Source organism: Hippoglossus stenolepis, chromosome 14 (assembly GCF_022539355.2).
Source record: "Hippoglossus stenolepis isolate QCI-W04-F060 chromosome 14, HSTE1.2, whole genome shotgun sequence".
NCBI lineage: Eukaryota > Metazoa > Chordata > Actinopteri > Pleuronectiformes > Pleuronectidae > Hippoglossus > Hippoglossus stenolepis.
Window position 1 is genome coordinate 11,420,433 of NC_061496.1, and position 15,006 is coordinate 11,435,438.

The window sequence follows — 15,006 nt, forward strand, 5'->3', positions numbered from 1 at the left end:
AGGGGGAGCTGGCTCATTAGCATTTAAAGGAACAGGCAGTCAAAACAGGTCGCTCTGTGGAGGGCTGTTTTATACAGGGTAAAAAGGGTGCGGTTTTAAATGATCCTTGTGGTATTTTGACCAAAGTATGTTACAGACATTTCATTAAGACCCCAAGGAACCATATCAACTTGTGGTAAAATGGGCATGCTATGTCCCCTTTAAGTTTCGTTTTCCTCTAACTGTTGGCAGAGCGACATCACTTTCAATTTGCTGGACAGGACAAACACAGCCCCAATGTGCAATAAGAGAAATGTTGAACAGGCACAGGAATCTTTCTCACAAGCTGTTCATTTAGTTTACACATCAGCTGACTTTAGAGCCACCAGGACCACTTGTACAGACAGGGTGAAGCACAAAAATAAAATAATCCACCCTCAAAGTCTGATGTCCATCTCCCCCCGTAAACAATGTGCCTTCTTTATTTGACATGTTCTGAAGCTGTTTCCTATTAACATCAGGCTTGCAAATGGGTATTCAGAAATACCTAAACTTGGCTGTGTGCAGCCGTCACCTACGACGTAGTAGCTCTCAACGAAAACAGGTTTTTCTTGATCAAGACAACAATGTGCCTGACCACACCTTATTTTTTATTTCAGACCTACATGTCTCAGATGGGTGCAAGTGCATTTGCTATTTTTCCAACACAGGTGCTTGATGGGTAAATGACTGCATGGGTATACCATACGAGGCCGAACTAAAGACACTTGTGGTGTGCTGGCCGTCACTTGAAAGATGGAGCCAAAAGTTGTTGTTTTTTATCTGCCTATTAATTCCGCAAATGTCTGTGTATGTGAAACCATTGTGAAGCATTCTTCTTCCTATCGGCTTCACACTTGGCATTCGATTATAAATTGCCCGAAAAAGTGCATTGCCGATTTTGGTGCGATTGGCCCACCTGATTCGTTCAATAAATAATACAAATTGAATAAACAGGCAACCAGCACTCTGTTGCAGACAGTGGGGGTGGGGCAGTGTGTCTTCAGTCTGTGGACTGAGTTGAACATGTCTTCTTCTACGCCCATGAATAAACTACAGCAGTGGTCCACATCTTGGTCAAACTGTGGCTCAAAATGGCCATCAGATCGTTGCGATAATTTGATTATTTTTATTTCATCACATCCGACATGGGTGCTGAGCCTTTTCATGCCAGCAACATTCATAGAATGAAACCACAAGGTTTGTTTTGTTGCTGTAATGCTTATAACAAGCCCAACTACAGAGCTTTTATTTTGAAAAGTTATTAACTTGGGTGCGAAGAATGTTCAATGCAAACAAACCAGGTAGGATGAACACAAACTTTTCTATCTTTACTCTGCACCACAGTCTGTTTATAAAGAGCTCTGCACACTACGTCCAGCACAAAAACAATAAAACAGTAAACTGTAAAACTTTAGGTGGACTCACTAATGACGAGAAATAATACTAAAGTATAGCTCCAAACAGAAAGTTCCAAACAGGCAGGTTAAGAATGGGCACTGCACAAGTATGACATAAAGACACTACCAGTTTAATTTGATGAGGCCTACAACACGAGGGAGGTAGGTGGGTGGGTTGGAGCTGACACCAGAGGACACCTGTTGCTCACGGGGCCTCCACGATTTATTTGCATCCGACCAGCAGGTGTGACAATGATTCTGTCGTGGTCAGTCGTCACCTTCTCCCAGTCACACACCGAGGCACCAGACGTTCACTGTGGTTTTGCTTTGTTTTGTGTGAAACCACCGACAGGGAAAGTAGCAGCCTTGCAGAGTTTTCCATTTCCCACATCATTTGCCCGTGGCACTATGTATATCTTGGCCACTGAGGCTGAATTTAGTCATGCAAGAGTTAGTCTCACAGGTAAGTAACAGGTGGGTTGGTTATTTATTGATCACCTCAGTTTAAATTTGAGGTGACTTTTCTGACATTGCAATTCACCGCCTAAATCAAAGGCTCCCATTTAACAATGTGATGATGGTTATTTCCTCTCTATAGGCACAACATCCTGAAGGAGTATAGAGATTTAACTCTCGACATCATGACATCCAAGGGCATCACACTGAAGGTAAAGTATCTTCCTCATGGTGCATATTCTGTATGTGATGAAGTGTTATTTCTGATCTGTTGTTATAAATCTCCATTTTATAACTGATGATCTTTACCCATATAATTTATCGGTCCATAACAGTCTTTCATCTGTGTTCATTTTAGTGGCTTTTTCCATTTGTCACATCCACTCTGGTTGTGTTTGTTATCCTAATGCCAGGTAAGAGTTTCTCTCTGCACAATATCTGTGTTTGTGGCCCAACTTTACCTCAAGAAAGTAATGTATGTTGTACAATAATAATAATAATACATATAAGCTACAGTAAATAAACACTAAATGATGTGAAGACAAATCGAATCAACAAAAAAAAGGATTGAAGCAATTGAAATGCTGGAAGATTCAAGTTACTGTATATTGTTCATGAAACTGGAAAACTAGCAAAAAAAATGTTATTAGCTGGAAATAGTTTTACTTCAAATCACTAACGTTAATAAAGAAGATTACCATAATAATCTCTGAATGGTCCCACCAGCTCCGTGCAGCGCCATCATGGTGAACTGCTCTCAGCCAAACCAGCCGGCCCTGCTGGAGGCGCTGACTCCAATCTTTAACCTGAGCGCCATACGACCTGTCATGAACATGACGACCTGCACCAACATCAAAATCTTCTTCACCCTGTATGGAATACTAGGAGTGGTACGTTCAACTCTCTGATGAGGAGTAGAACTCATTAGCTGTAGCACATAGTCCAACAAGTATAAGAATATGATAAATTTATCATAAACTTCATATTGATTAGCATTGACAATGTTTTGGTGTCTTAAAGTCGCTCCTCTTGTCTTCCAGGATGAAAAGGCTCAACTCTTGACCACGTACCTGTGGCTCCACTATGTAAGTCCTGCACTCGTCCATCTTAATGTCTCAGGGAAACTGCGTGATCAGTCTGTGTGTGTGATGTGAATATTAGTAAGTGTATAAGCTGCTCTGTGCACCGACACCAGTTTGGTTGTTTCAGTGGTGGATAAACGAGCTTGTCAGTTGGGATCCAGTCGAGTGTGGCACCAACAAGATCACTCTGCCCAGAGACAAATTCTGGATTCCAGATATTGTCATCAATGAATTGTGAGTGACCTCAAAACTAAAATGCATCTTTGTTAAAGTTAGAGTGGTGACATTCCAAATTTTCCTTATTAAGAACAAATTCTATAAATCTGACCAAAACCAAGTAGTTTGTCTTTTCAATATTTACTCCTGAGGGAGATGTAAATCTTTAAAAACTAGCTATGCAATCTTCATATTTTAATTTCTTTAAGAGGTTCAGTAATTTCCAACTAAGCACTGTGAAAAACTGTTATTTTCAGCTGTGAATTACTATAGCTTTGCTGCTCCAGTGAGTATTTGCACCATATAAATAGCATAATATTAGTCAATGTTTGGTCAAACAAACTTGGCAATACTCTTTGCCAGGATCATTTTATTGTTTTTCCTTCTCAAGTTTTTCTTTTCTGTTTTAATCTTCATGGGATATGTGGACGATGGAAGTTATGAATATATATTTGCTGTCCACCATGAATATAAGAGCTTAATAAATGAATAGAGAATTCTCAGTGCAAAATAAGCTCAAGTTACAAGAGTATTAGATGAAAGTATCATATGAATTAAATATTATTCCGTGGTGGCAGACACGTAGCTTTGTTTTCAAATCTGAACTCTGAAATGCAAATAGACTCCTAAACATCGGAAAAAGTTAAGACAGTACTATGCTCCTATGCTTTTCTCTTGTCCTGCAGCATGGATGAAAACACAGCCCCTACTGTCCCGTATCTGAACCTGTACAGCAATGGTTGGATGCATGATGCTTATCCGGCCAAAGTTGTCAGCTCCTGTAACCTCGATATCTACAACTTCCCCTTCGACATACAGAACTGCACTTTGACATTCAACTCCTACATCCATTATGGTGAGACACCTCACAGTGTTTTCATTTCCTTCTGCTGTTGGGGTGCAATATAGGGGTTGCCCAAGGACACTTCAGCTTGCAGGGGAATGAACCACCAACCTTCTGGTTAGCGGACAAACTGCTCTTTCTCCTGAGTCACAGTCGCTTTAGATAAAGGGTTGTATCTGATTACTAAACATGAGTTAACCTGTAGATTATGCACATTAGAGAGTTTCACACTGCTGCTACTATCATGTATTTTTTTTCCCTCCTTTCTTTGTCAGAGTTAGGATGATTATTGAGAGTGGGTCATGTGAGAGGGATGAACACATGTTTACACTGATGAACAGGATACATTTCTCTGCTCTTCTCTCCTCAGCGACAGACATTATTATTTTCCTGAACAAATCTATGGATCACATCACGGAGCACTCCAAGGATGTCATGACCACACTGGGGGAATGGGAGCTGCTGGACATCACCTCCAACAAACACACCCTAGAATTTGCTGATGGTGAAGTTATTGACGAGCTCGCATTTCATGTACGTTGATTGATTGTACGCTCTGTAAATGATTGTAGATACAACATCGTTACAGACATCTATACAATTCAAGTCCTTAGATGTACAGCTACAGTAAAGATAAGTGGACTGGGGTGTGACAACAATAATTCACAGCATAAATACATACATACATTTATTCTTATTACAAGACAACCTTAATTGACAGACACATACATCCTCTTCTGGTAATACATATACAAAAGAAAAAAGAAAAAGAGAAGAACCACACACACACACAAAAAGAAAAAAAAGAAATTCCAAATGAACGCTTATAGAACGATTATATATCTATAAATTGACATTTATCCAAATACCTGGCTAATTTAAAAGTTTCACACAGAGACAGATAACTCAGTCTTTGTGCCTTTACAATAAAATGGACGGTAGAAAACAAAATTAAACTCATCAGTTAAATGTCTGATGCCAGCCGGGTACTACAACATAGTTCTCTGTACCATATTCAGTTTTTAGCAATGTAAAAGTACACAGTTTTGATAATTGATAAGAACCACACTGAACTGAGCAACAGATGACAGTGTCTTATTTTTTTCTGATCTTCCCTTTGCAGATCAGACTGAGGCGTCGGGCCACCCTGTACGTGGTGAACCTGCTGATCCCCAGCTGCTTCCTCATCACAGTGGACCTCTTCAGCTTCCTGCTGCCTCCTCAGGCTGTGGACCGCTCCTCCTTCAAGATGACCCTCATCCTGGGCTACACCGTCTTCCTGCTCATGATGAACGACCTGCTGCCCTCCACAGGAAACTCCATACCTCTCATAAGTCAGCGGCATTCAGATTAAACAAAGGTTTTTAGCAGTGTAATATGACAGAATGTGAAAGGAAGGGTTTGTTCCTTTCAAATATAATTGGTAGCGAATGGAAGACTGTGAGCCATCTGACTAAAGTGAAGGAAAGTTTAGACTAGGATGTAAAAACAGTACTTCTTCCTTCTCCCTTGACACCATCACACAAATATTAACTCATTGAAAGAATTAAGTGGATAGCTCAAATCTGCTGGAACCTCTCCCTCACTGAAGATGGTGAAGATTATTGGATCTGTTGTCATTAGTTGACCTTTCGATCATAATTAGAGAGCTTACAAGGTTTAGGGCGGCTCGTCAGGCAAGTGTTGCAACTGGATTTCCATCTTAGCCATAAACTGATTCGGTGGGCAGAATGTTTTAAAATTTACATAATTTACATGTGATTTTCTGGTGAAGGCAGAAGGGTAGAAAGACTTTTACATATTTGACCAACATAGGCAGCTGTCCGCCCGCTGAACAGAAAATAAATATTCTATCACCCTGCACACCAGCATACTGTAGCTAGAAGCAGGGTATTGTTTTTGTCTCTGAGTGTGTGTATGTAATAGATGGATTTTCACCAAATTTGGTGAGACTATTACCTGGTAGGGTATCTCTCAGAATGATTGACTTTTAGAGCTGATCAGTCAAAGGTCAAGATCAGCATAAAGAAAATGTGATTTGGAAAACTTCATTCAGAGATATCGCTGTTATTACCCCTCATATAATGAATGGCAAGTTATAAAAAGATGTCAGGAGTATAGACACAACCTAAAGCTGATATTGATCCAAACATTTTTTTTATCATATGGTAGGAATAATGTTACAATGGCATTGTCTGAAAATTACATTATATAGTGTAGTAATGCACTAAGTTTTGCAACCAATGTCATTAGAGGCAAATTGTCCAGCCTATTTAGATTAACCATAAGTCATCATCATTATGAAATGGCATTATTACAATAGTTAGCATTGCCTGGTTGGGGTATTTACAGCAACGCCCCTCTGATGCTTTCCATTGGTTCTGGCCTCACATCCCTCACACACACACTCTCTTATCTCTCTGCATCAGACATCTTCTTCTCTCTCTGCCTGGCTCTGATGGTGGCCAGTCTACTGGAGACTATCTTCATCACCAACCTGCTGTGCGGCTCCGCAAACGTCTCTCCAGTCCCTCACTGGATCCAAGTGCTCGTCCTGCAAATTCTGGGCTGTCTTGTTCCCCTGCCACAGAAGGTTAAAGATTCAGGTATTGAGTGACTGCTATCTTACAGTGGCAAATACACAAATATTCATAATGTGGGATGACAGAAAATATGGTCAACATGATTCTTTGCATGCGATGTCAATTCAAAAAGAAGGAAACAAAGAGGTAAATGTCGTGAAAGTATTTTCCGGATGAAATTATAACAATCAAGCCTTTTTTTCAGACACAAAGCGAAGTGCTGCGGTGGCAAAGCGTGAGGAGCCTCGAGACGAGAGGGGGCCACTGGTGGAGGACAAGGCCGTGCAGGAGCTGAGGAGCCTGGGTAAGGACCTCCAGGCTCTCCGCCTCCAGGTGGAGCAGCAGCTTGGTGGAACCTCAAGCTCCGAGGAGTGGATCCAGGTGGGTTTCACCATAGACCGCCTGCTGTTCGGCCTCTACATCCTCTTCATATCAGTCAGCTTCATTACCATCATTATTATCTGGGTGAACTCATACAGGCAGTAGACCTCTGTTTTAACATCCTCCATTTTGCGTGATAGTGATTCAAATGTTTCAATCAGTTTCTGATCAGTTCATCATAATGTTTTAATGCTTCTGATCATTTTCTTATTTATGCAATAAATACAGTCTATTATATGGTTAATGTATAACAAATGCTCATATTATCCCTAGTGAAAAACTAAAATAGCTCGTCTGCTTTTTGCAATTTTAAAATGGAGGGAACCACTGTATGCAAAATAAAAGTACTTGGAAAAAAATTCTTTCAGTTTTTGATTGACATTTATTTCAAACATACTGATTGTGTTCCAATAATTTTATTTACTTTTCATTTATTTAAAATTTGTATTGCTAATCCTAACCCCTAATCCTCACACTGCGCAGAAGCTAAGCTACGCTAACATTACTAGAAAATATTGTTATCTGCTATGACTCACTCCACCAAAACTAAATGAAGTAATCAAATAGTGTAGGATTTGTAACGGCTTTCATTTGCTCATGTAGAATATGATCAGAAATATTAACAAACTCTTAATAAAAGGAGTCTTAAATAATAAGATGTATAAAAATATATATAGTTAGTAGGTTGGTTTAAACAAGCGAATAACCAAGCAATAACTGAAAGCAATGTTTCTGATGATGTGTAACCTACCGCTTTAAGAAATGTAACCGTTAAACCTTTGGGAATTTAACTATTATATTTATCATTCAAATTACACAAGCCACATTTTTATCTACAATTTTAACACATTGTGAGTAACTGAAGATCATGTTTTTTAAAGAGAGGCAATCTAAGCACAAACATTTGTTTAGTCACAATTATCATTGACAAACAATTTGATATATTAAAAAGGCTACACAACATGGCCAAAAGTATGTGGACATAATATCACGGAATTTTAAAATGTGGCTATTTGCCGATATGGTCTAGCTCACAGTCGGTCTTCTCATTCATTGAAGGTTTTGGATGTGGTTGAGGTGAAGACTCAATGCCGCAAAGCTTCAAGCACAAAATATCGCTGAAACATGAAAATTGACCTTGGTTCAGCAATACGATGCCAAGCACAATTCATGTCCACATACTTTTGTAGTGTATCCCAAGGCCATGTTATATATATGTGCACAACTTAAAATAACATAATAATCCAAATCCATATTTAAAAAATTCTTGGAGAGTAACTAGATGGTGTAGTTGTGATTACAAGAAATGTGTTTTATGACAGAAGTTTTTTTTTACATCTGCGTTCCAATATTAACACCCAAACTTTCTCATTTCGGTCTTAAATTTACCTCTGAATATTATACAATGGTTTCCTAATGTTGGGATTGACTGTAGAATTCAGGCCTGTTCATGCAACATAACATTTTAAAATAACTCTAACATCTACACCGAAGACCTAAAGTCCAATCACACAATAGATAAAAATAGTAACTGTATCTTTTAATCTTAGTTAATACATTTCAACTCTGTGAAGCCAACTTGACAGGTCAGCTCTCACCACCAGGAAACCACACACACTAACAACAGCTTTTGACCCGATGTTGATGTTTTTAGTGCTGCCAGCGGAAAGTCAAGCCTTCTAAGCTTCTATTCATCTTCATCTTTGTTCTCATGAATGGTAAGTCCAGCTCACCTCATATCGTCACATGTACATAGAGCTCCTGCTTGTTACTGAATATTAAATCCATGTGGTTCAGAAAACAGAGGCCACTGTGTGAAATCCAGTAAAGAGAAACATGACATATTTATTCATCAATATTCCTCATTTTACCTGTGTTTGGTTCTGCTGGAGCTTTTCCCACAGTTGCCAAGTGTCTGCTCATTGTGGAAACTGTTTGGTTTTTCCTCTGCAGCCGAGAGCAGTTCCCTTATGATGAACTGCTCTCAACCTGACGCACCCTCCTTGCTGGAGGCTCTCAAACCAGTTTTCAAACTGAGCGCCATTCGACCCGTCAGGAATATATCAACCATCACTCATGTCAACATTTCCTTCACCCTGTATGGCATTTTGGGGGTGGTAAGAAACACGACAAAAAACACAACCAATTCTGCCTGAGGCCATGTTCAATTGCTTGTCAGTGTAAAGTCATCTTTATAATTATATTTTTGGAGTTTAACAACTTTCTGTTATTCTTCGTACAACATTTTGTGGTTCTGTCAACCTTAACAAAGTCATTGCACTAGGTCTGTATTACCTAATGCGACTTTGCATTAAAAGAGAATTGACCACAAGTAAATATTTGTTCTTTTCCAGGATGAAAAGGCCCAAATCTTGACAACTTTAATCTGGCAATCTTTAGTAAGTACTTCATTTCTCAGTTTCTAAGCAATGATAAAATTGATCATCTTGCTTCCTGTTCGAAAAAGGTCAGTATATAGTATATGATGTAAAGTGTATCTCATTAATGACAAAATAAAATGTTTTCAGCCGAAATGAATTAAGAAAACAGAGCTGCTTTTCAAGTCTTTTAAAACCATATTATAAAATGTGACTGTCAAAATTTGTGACCAACTTCAGACACTACACTATATATATATATATATATATATATAGTGACATCCCCTGAGAGCTCTAGTTTCATTAATGTACTTGATGTATGTGTGTGATTCATGTGTTGCAGAGTTGGAGAAACGAGTTCATCTCGTGGGACCCACAACAGTGTGGTTCTTCATCGATCACAGTCCCAAGAAAACTACTGTGGGTACCAGATGTGGTCATTAATGAATTGTAAGTACCAGCTAATGTGTAGAGGCCTGCCGCCTTAGATGTCGGTTAAATGTTTACATGTCATAAGCTTGATTTTGATTGATTCCTACATAAAAGGTGCTTTGGAGGATATTTAATCAATATTAAAAGAGAAGTAACAAAATAACATAAACGCTATTGCTTTTACTTTTGGGATGAATTATCTTTTCAACCAGTTTTTGGTTTTGTTTCCCAGTGTCAGTGGACAGAGTGTAATTGAATATGTCTGAGCAATAGTTGGCAGGGAAAAACTCTTGAAGCTATTAACAACTACAACTTCTTAATTAATAACTACAGTACATAATCACAATAATGTTAGCAAATTGATGCCTATTTACAAATCCAACCAACATTGGCATTCTGTTCTGTTGGGTTTCTGTCCACCTGATGAGTGTTAGTCTGCTTTTAGCTCAGCGCCTGGTCCCCTCCAGGCCCTGACTGTAACATCAGGCTCTTTGCCTGTTAAATCCTCCACCATGTTCACATGCTACCTGCTAACTCTGTGTCTCTACCCTGTCGTGTTGGGCAGGTATTGAAGAGTGGGTTCATTAGAGGTTGTGTGATGGAAACAGATCAATGAGGGTGTTAAAACTCAATCAAAACAGATCAGCATTTTATCTGAAGTCCCCCCCATTCAGCATCTATGGAGAGCACACTTAATTCATGGGTTATAACACACTATAATATAGTTTTAAACACAAGTACCTGTAAATTGATATGTAGGCATCCTTAACCCGTTGAGGCTGCTCAATAAACAGATTATAAAATACTGTAATTGTTGAAAAATATATTATAAGCTCTTGAAAATGTTCTTATATCTGCTCAGTAAGAAAGTCTGTTATAAACCAACAAACGTCTTCAACTTACGACAGCTCTAATTTTCATATGAATAATTATTGTCCTAATTGAATTGGAGGGACTAGAGATACAAGTTTTATGAGAAATCATAAAATCGATGTGTTTAATGTCTTTTTTTCTGTAGTATGGAGAAGAACTCAGCTCCATTCACTCCATACACCTATGTGTATTATGACGGCCTTGTTTTTGATGCACAACCTGTCAGAGTGGTCAGCTCCTGCAGACTGGACATCTACAAGTTCCCATTCGACGTCCAGAACTGCAGCTTAAGCTTCAACTCCTACATGTACCTCAGTAAGGGTTTTAGGGGGTTTGGGTTACTAACTCTGTGAGTTGAAATCTGCAGATGGATACTTTCAATAAAGTATAAAAATATAATAGAAGTAGATCTGATCTGACAAAGCTTTGACTGTATTATATCTTTCCTCTCAGAGTCTGCTCTACAGATTAACCTCCCAGGGCCTGCAGGGGAAATATTTGAAATGTCTAAGGAAATGATGGCGACTATGGGCGAGTGGGAACTAATTGGAATCACAGTGGAGAAATTAGTTTTTAATGCTAACAATGAAGAAGTGTATGAGGAGCTTCGTTTCTATGTAAGTAAATCCTACACTACACTTATTGTTACTGTAATATACACTCTTATGGTGTTTTATGTATTCAAACAACAGGAAAGCTAAGAGGATGATACAGGAGATGTAAAGAATTAGAGTGTAATGGTTAAATAAAAAACTAGCAAGACACAGAGAATAATGTGAACCAACAGTTTTACACACTGATTATGCAGGACAATCATACAAAAAATATGCACACATTTAAATAATCTCTTCTTTTGCCTCAAAAATTAAAAGTAAAGTTATTGTACGGGATGTTCAAATATTAAATCTGAGTGTTTTAATGTAAACTGATGTTAAACCTCTGACGTTCTAAACATTCTTTTATTGGATTGTATATTATTCTTTTTCTAAATGTTACCCTCTTTTTTTACTTTCTTATTGAATCATTTATTTTTACTACTGCTCTTGCAAATTTGCATACACACTCACTCACTCACATCCATACACACACACACACACACACACACAAACACATTTAGTTATTTTCTATCCAATGCATTACATGTATATCTCATCTTGACTTCCACAATGTATTAACTCTGCTGCAGGTTTCACTGAAGCGTCGGGCCACCCTGTACGTGGTGAACCTGCTGATCCCCAGCTGCTTCCTCATCACGGTGGACCTCTTCAGCTTCCTGCTGCCTCCTCAGACTGTGGACCGCTCCTCCTTCAAGATGACCCTCATCCTGGGCTACACCGTCTTCCTGCTCATCATGAACGACCTGCTGCCCGTCACAGGAAACTCCATACCTCTCATAAGTCAGTTGAAAATACTTTCACTTATATTTATCTCTTGTTGTTAGTAGCCGCATAAATGGAGCGACGCCTGCGAGCTAGCTCAGGCAACCAACTCAAGCTGCGCTGCTCCAATCATGTGACGTACATCACGTGACATACCTCACTCTCCACAATCATCTTTAATACCTTATCACGCTGTCTTTTTAAGCAGAGAAGATTTCCCATCACTCCCTTTGCTTGCCTCACTGCTGCGTCAGTATTGCTGCCAGTTGCTTACACCCCAGTATCCACCTGTAGGCTCCGACGGGGGGGTTACAAGTATTTGCTCATCACTCCCATCATATCTATGTAATCATATCGGGGGGAGTGACTAAATCGGGGCCTAGACGCCAAACACTAACCTGTTCTACTTTTGCAATAAACATTTGAACGTGATTTGTCTGACAACTTCACCACTAGATGCCACTAAATCCCACACATTGAACAAAAGTACTCTATTGTTATCCCAGATGTGTTCCTGTCTCTGTGCCTGGGTCTGATGGTGGCCAGTCTGCTGGAGACTATCCTGATCACCAACCTGCTGTGCGGCTCCACTCATTATTCTGCAGTTCCTCACTGGATCAGAGTACTTGTTCTCCGTATCCTGGGCCAACTGGTGCGACTTCCTCCAAAGTCCAGAGATCTACAAGATGTCACAGTCATCCAAAACCCTTCAGCACATGGTAGCTGGTCTGACCTGAGATTTGATTTTACACACGTTAACATTTCCTGCTTTGCAGAAGTAGTCAAGTCAGAGTAAATAGTCAGATCTGCCTTCCCCTCTTCCTGTGTCCCCTCTGCAACAGAAATGAAAGTTTCCTCTGTGGTGGAAGAGGACAGCGAGGCTCCAGAGCAGAAAGGACCTCTGAATAAGGACAAGGCCCTGGACGAGCTGAGGAGCCTGGGTAAGGAGCTCCAGGGTCTCCGCCTCCAGGTGGAGCAGCATCTGGGTGGGAGCCAGAGTTCAGAGGAGTGGATCCAGGTGGGTTTCATCATAGACCGCCTGCTGTTCGGCCTGTACGTCCTCTTCATATCAGTCAGCTTCATTACCATCATCATCATCTGGGTGCAGTCGTACAACCCCTGATTTGACTATTTTGTTTGTTTTGTTCTTATTTTTAGATGCAGGGTCACATTATTTACCATGTTAATTGTTTCTAGGCAGATAGAGGAAAATGTAAAGGCCAGTTAAAAAATAGATTTTAGACAGCAATAAAGGCTTCATTGATCGATGATTTCAATATTCATCAAGCGTATAGACACACCAGAAGATATAAAGTGTTTAAGTTCTTCCTTTGTATTTATTGTTATTCATTATTATTCATGTTAATATGTAATGCGATTAAAATGTGTCCGCCATTTTAGAAAAAAAATATTAATTTCGAAACTAATAAAACAAGCTGCCACTCCCTTACGAAAGCCGTCTCTTGTGTGTCATCTCGTGACAACATCAGTCTGTTTCGTGTTGTGTTTGTTACGAGCGTAAGAGCTGATTCACCCTCATTCCACGTTGAGGTGTGTGCTGGCATTATTTGTACTGGTCGGGGCAAACTGCAAGAATAAACAGACTAACGTAAAACAACAATATGATGAACATTCTAATGAGGTACAGAAAACTCACACATTCTTGTTTAACTCGTTTTACTGACACGTGGGCAAGTGATTCAGATGGAAAGTGTGCGAGGTGAGGCTCAAATCTGAAAATCAGAAATGGGCTGTGCTGTTTGTTCAGACTGTTGTCTTATTCATTGAACTTTAGAAAGTGGGTGTACAGCCATGTGAGTAGCGAACCCTGTTTTTGGGCCCATGCCTGCTGCTGTGATCTTCACTCAACCCTGACAAAATGCCTTCATCCTCCTGTGCTGGCTGCCACTGATTGAGATGGAAAATTGTGACCCTGGAAGGCAGAAAACCAAACTTCTCCCAAATAAAAAACAGGGATGATTTCCATACAGCTGAGGCTACATTCACACTGATCATTTTTAATTTTAAAATGCATAACTTTTTACACCTGGTGTCATAGTACCCTGGAGTTTTGGAGCCCCAAAAAAGAAGAGTTTTGAAAACGTCATCTCTTCCTGATTGGGTCTTATCTGTCATAAGTCGACAACCAGCGGTGAATGCAACATGGGTCGCAAAGTACAAGCGTCTCTAACCCTTACTGCCTCATTGTCTATGATAGAAAATAAATCTGTGGTCTAACTCATGTGTAGTATTTTCTGCAACTAAGCAACCAGCTGTAGAGTAGACAATCTGTTCGTACTGTGCTCACGTCATACACACATGCACACGATTGACCATTGTACTGGACTGGTAATGATATTTCCTTTAGGTGTGTTTATTTCTTTTTGAAATTTAAATAAAGTTTATTTCCATAATTATAAATATTATTTACCAGACAAGTTCTTCATCCATTTCTCGTAAATGTTCGGCTGTGCCTTGTTTTGTTGTTATTCTAAACTGGTTCACATGAGAAATAGCAACATTCTCATCATCTCCTTGAGGACAACGTTCCTCCCTCCCTGAACTCTTTACTCTAACACACTAGAGTACATCAATCCATGAATTTCACTGAGGGCAACTTATATCTCTCCTCCATTTCACCACCCTTCTTCCTCTGACCTATAAATTGTCAGAGGAATAAGGGGAATACATGGAAAGCTGTTATAAATAAATAAATAAACATTCATGAAGCATATAGACACACCAGAAGATATAAAGTGTTTAAGTTCTTCCTTTGTATTTATTGTTATTCATTATTATTCATGTTAATATGTAATACAGTTAAAATGTGTCCGCCATTTTAGAAAAACAATATTCATTTCGAAACTAATAAAACAAGCTGCCACTCCCTTACGAAAGCCGTCTCTTGTGTGTCATCTCGTGACAACATCAGTCTGTTTCGTGTTGTGTTTGTTACGAGCGTAAG

The 15,006-nt window shown here is 39.4% G+C and overlaps 1 protein-coding gene across 1 annotated transcript; it reads left to right on the top strand.

The window, feature by feature from the left end:
* Positions 1-2,059: 2,059 nt before the first annotated feature.
* On the top strand, positions 2,060-13,233 carry LOC118121262. Its single transcript, XM_047342973.1, is given in 20 exon segments — positions 2,060-2,086; positions 2,233-2,287; positions 2,601-2,764; positions 2,915-2,959; positions 3,084-3,190; positions 3,859-4,028; positions 4,387-4,550; positions 5,140-5,350; positions 6,446-6,622; positions 6,804-7,063; positions 8,634-8,697; positions 8,884-8,926; positions 8,928-9,096; positions 9,334-9,378; positions 9,701-9,807; positions 10,808-11,025; positions 11,152-11,279; positions 11,849-12,059; positions 12,548-12,767; positions 12,918-13,233. Coding segments are annotated over 20 exon segments (2,832 nt in total). The 3' UTR covers positions 13,165-13,233.
* Positions 13,234-15,006: the final 1,773 nt, after the last annotated feature.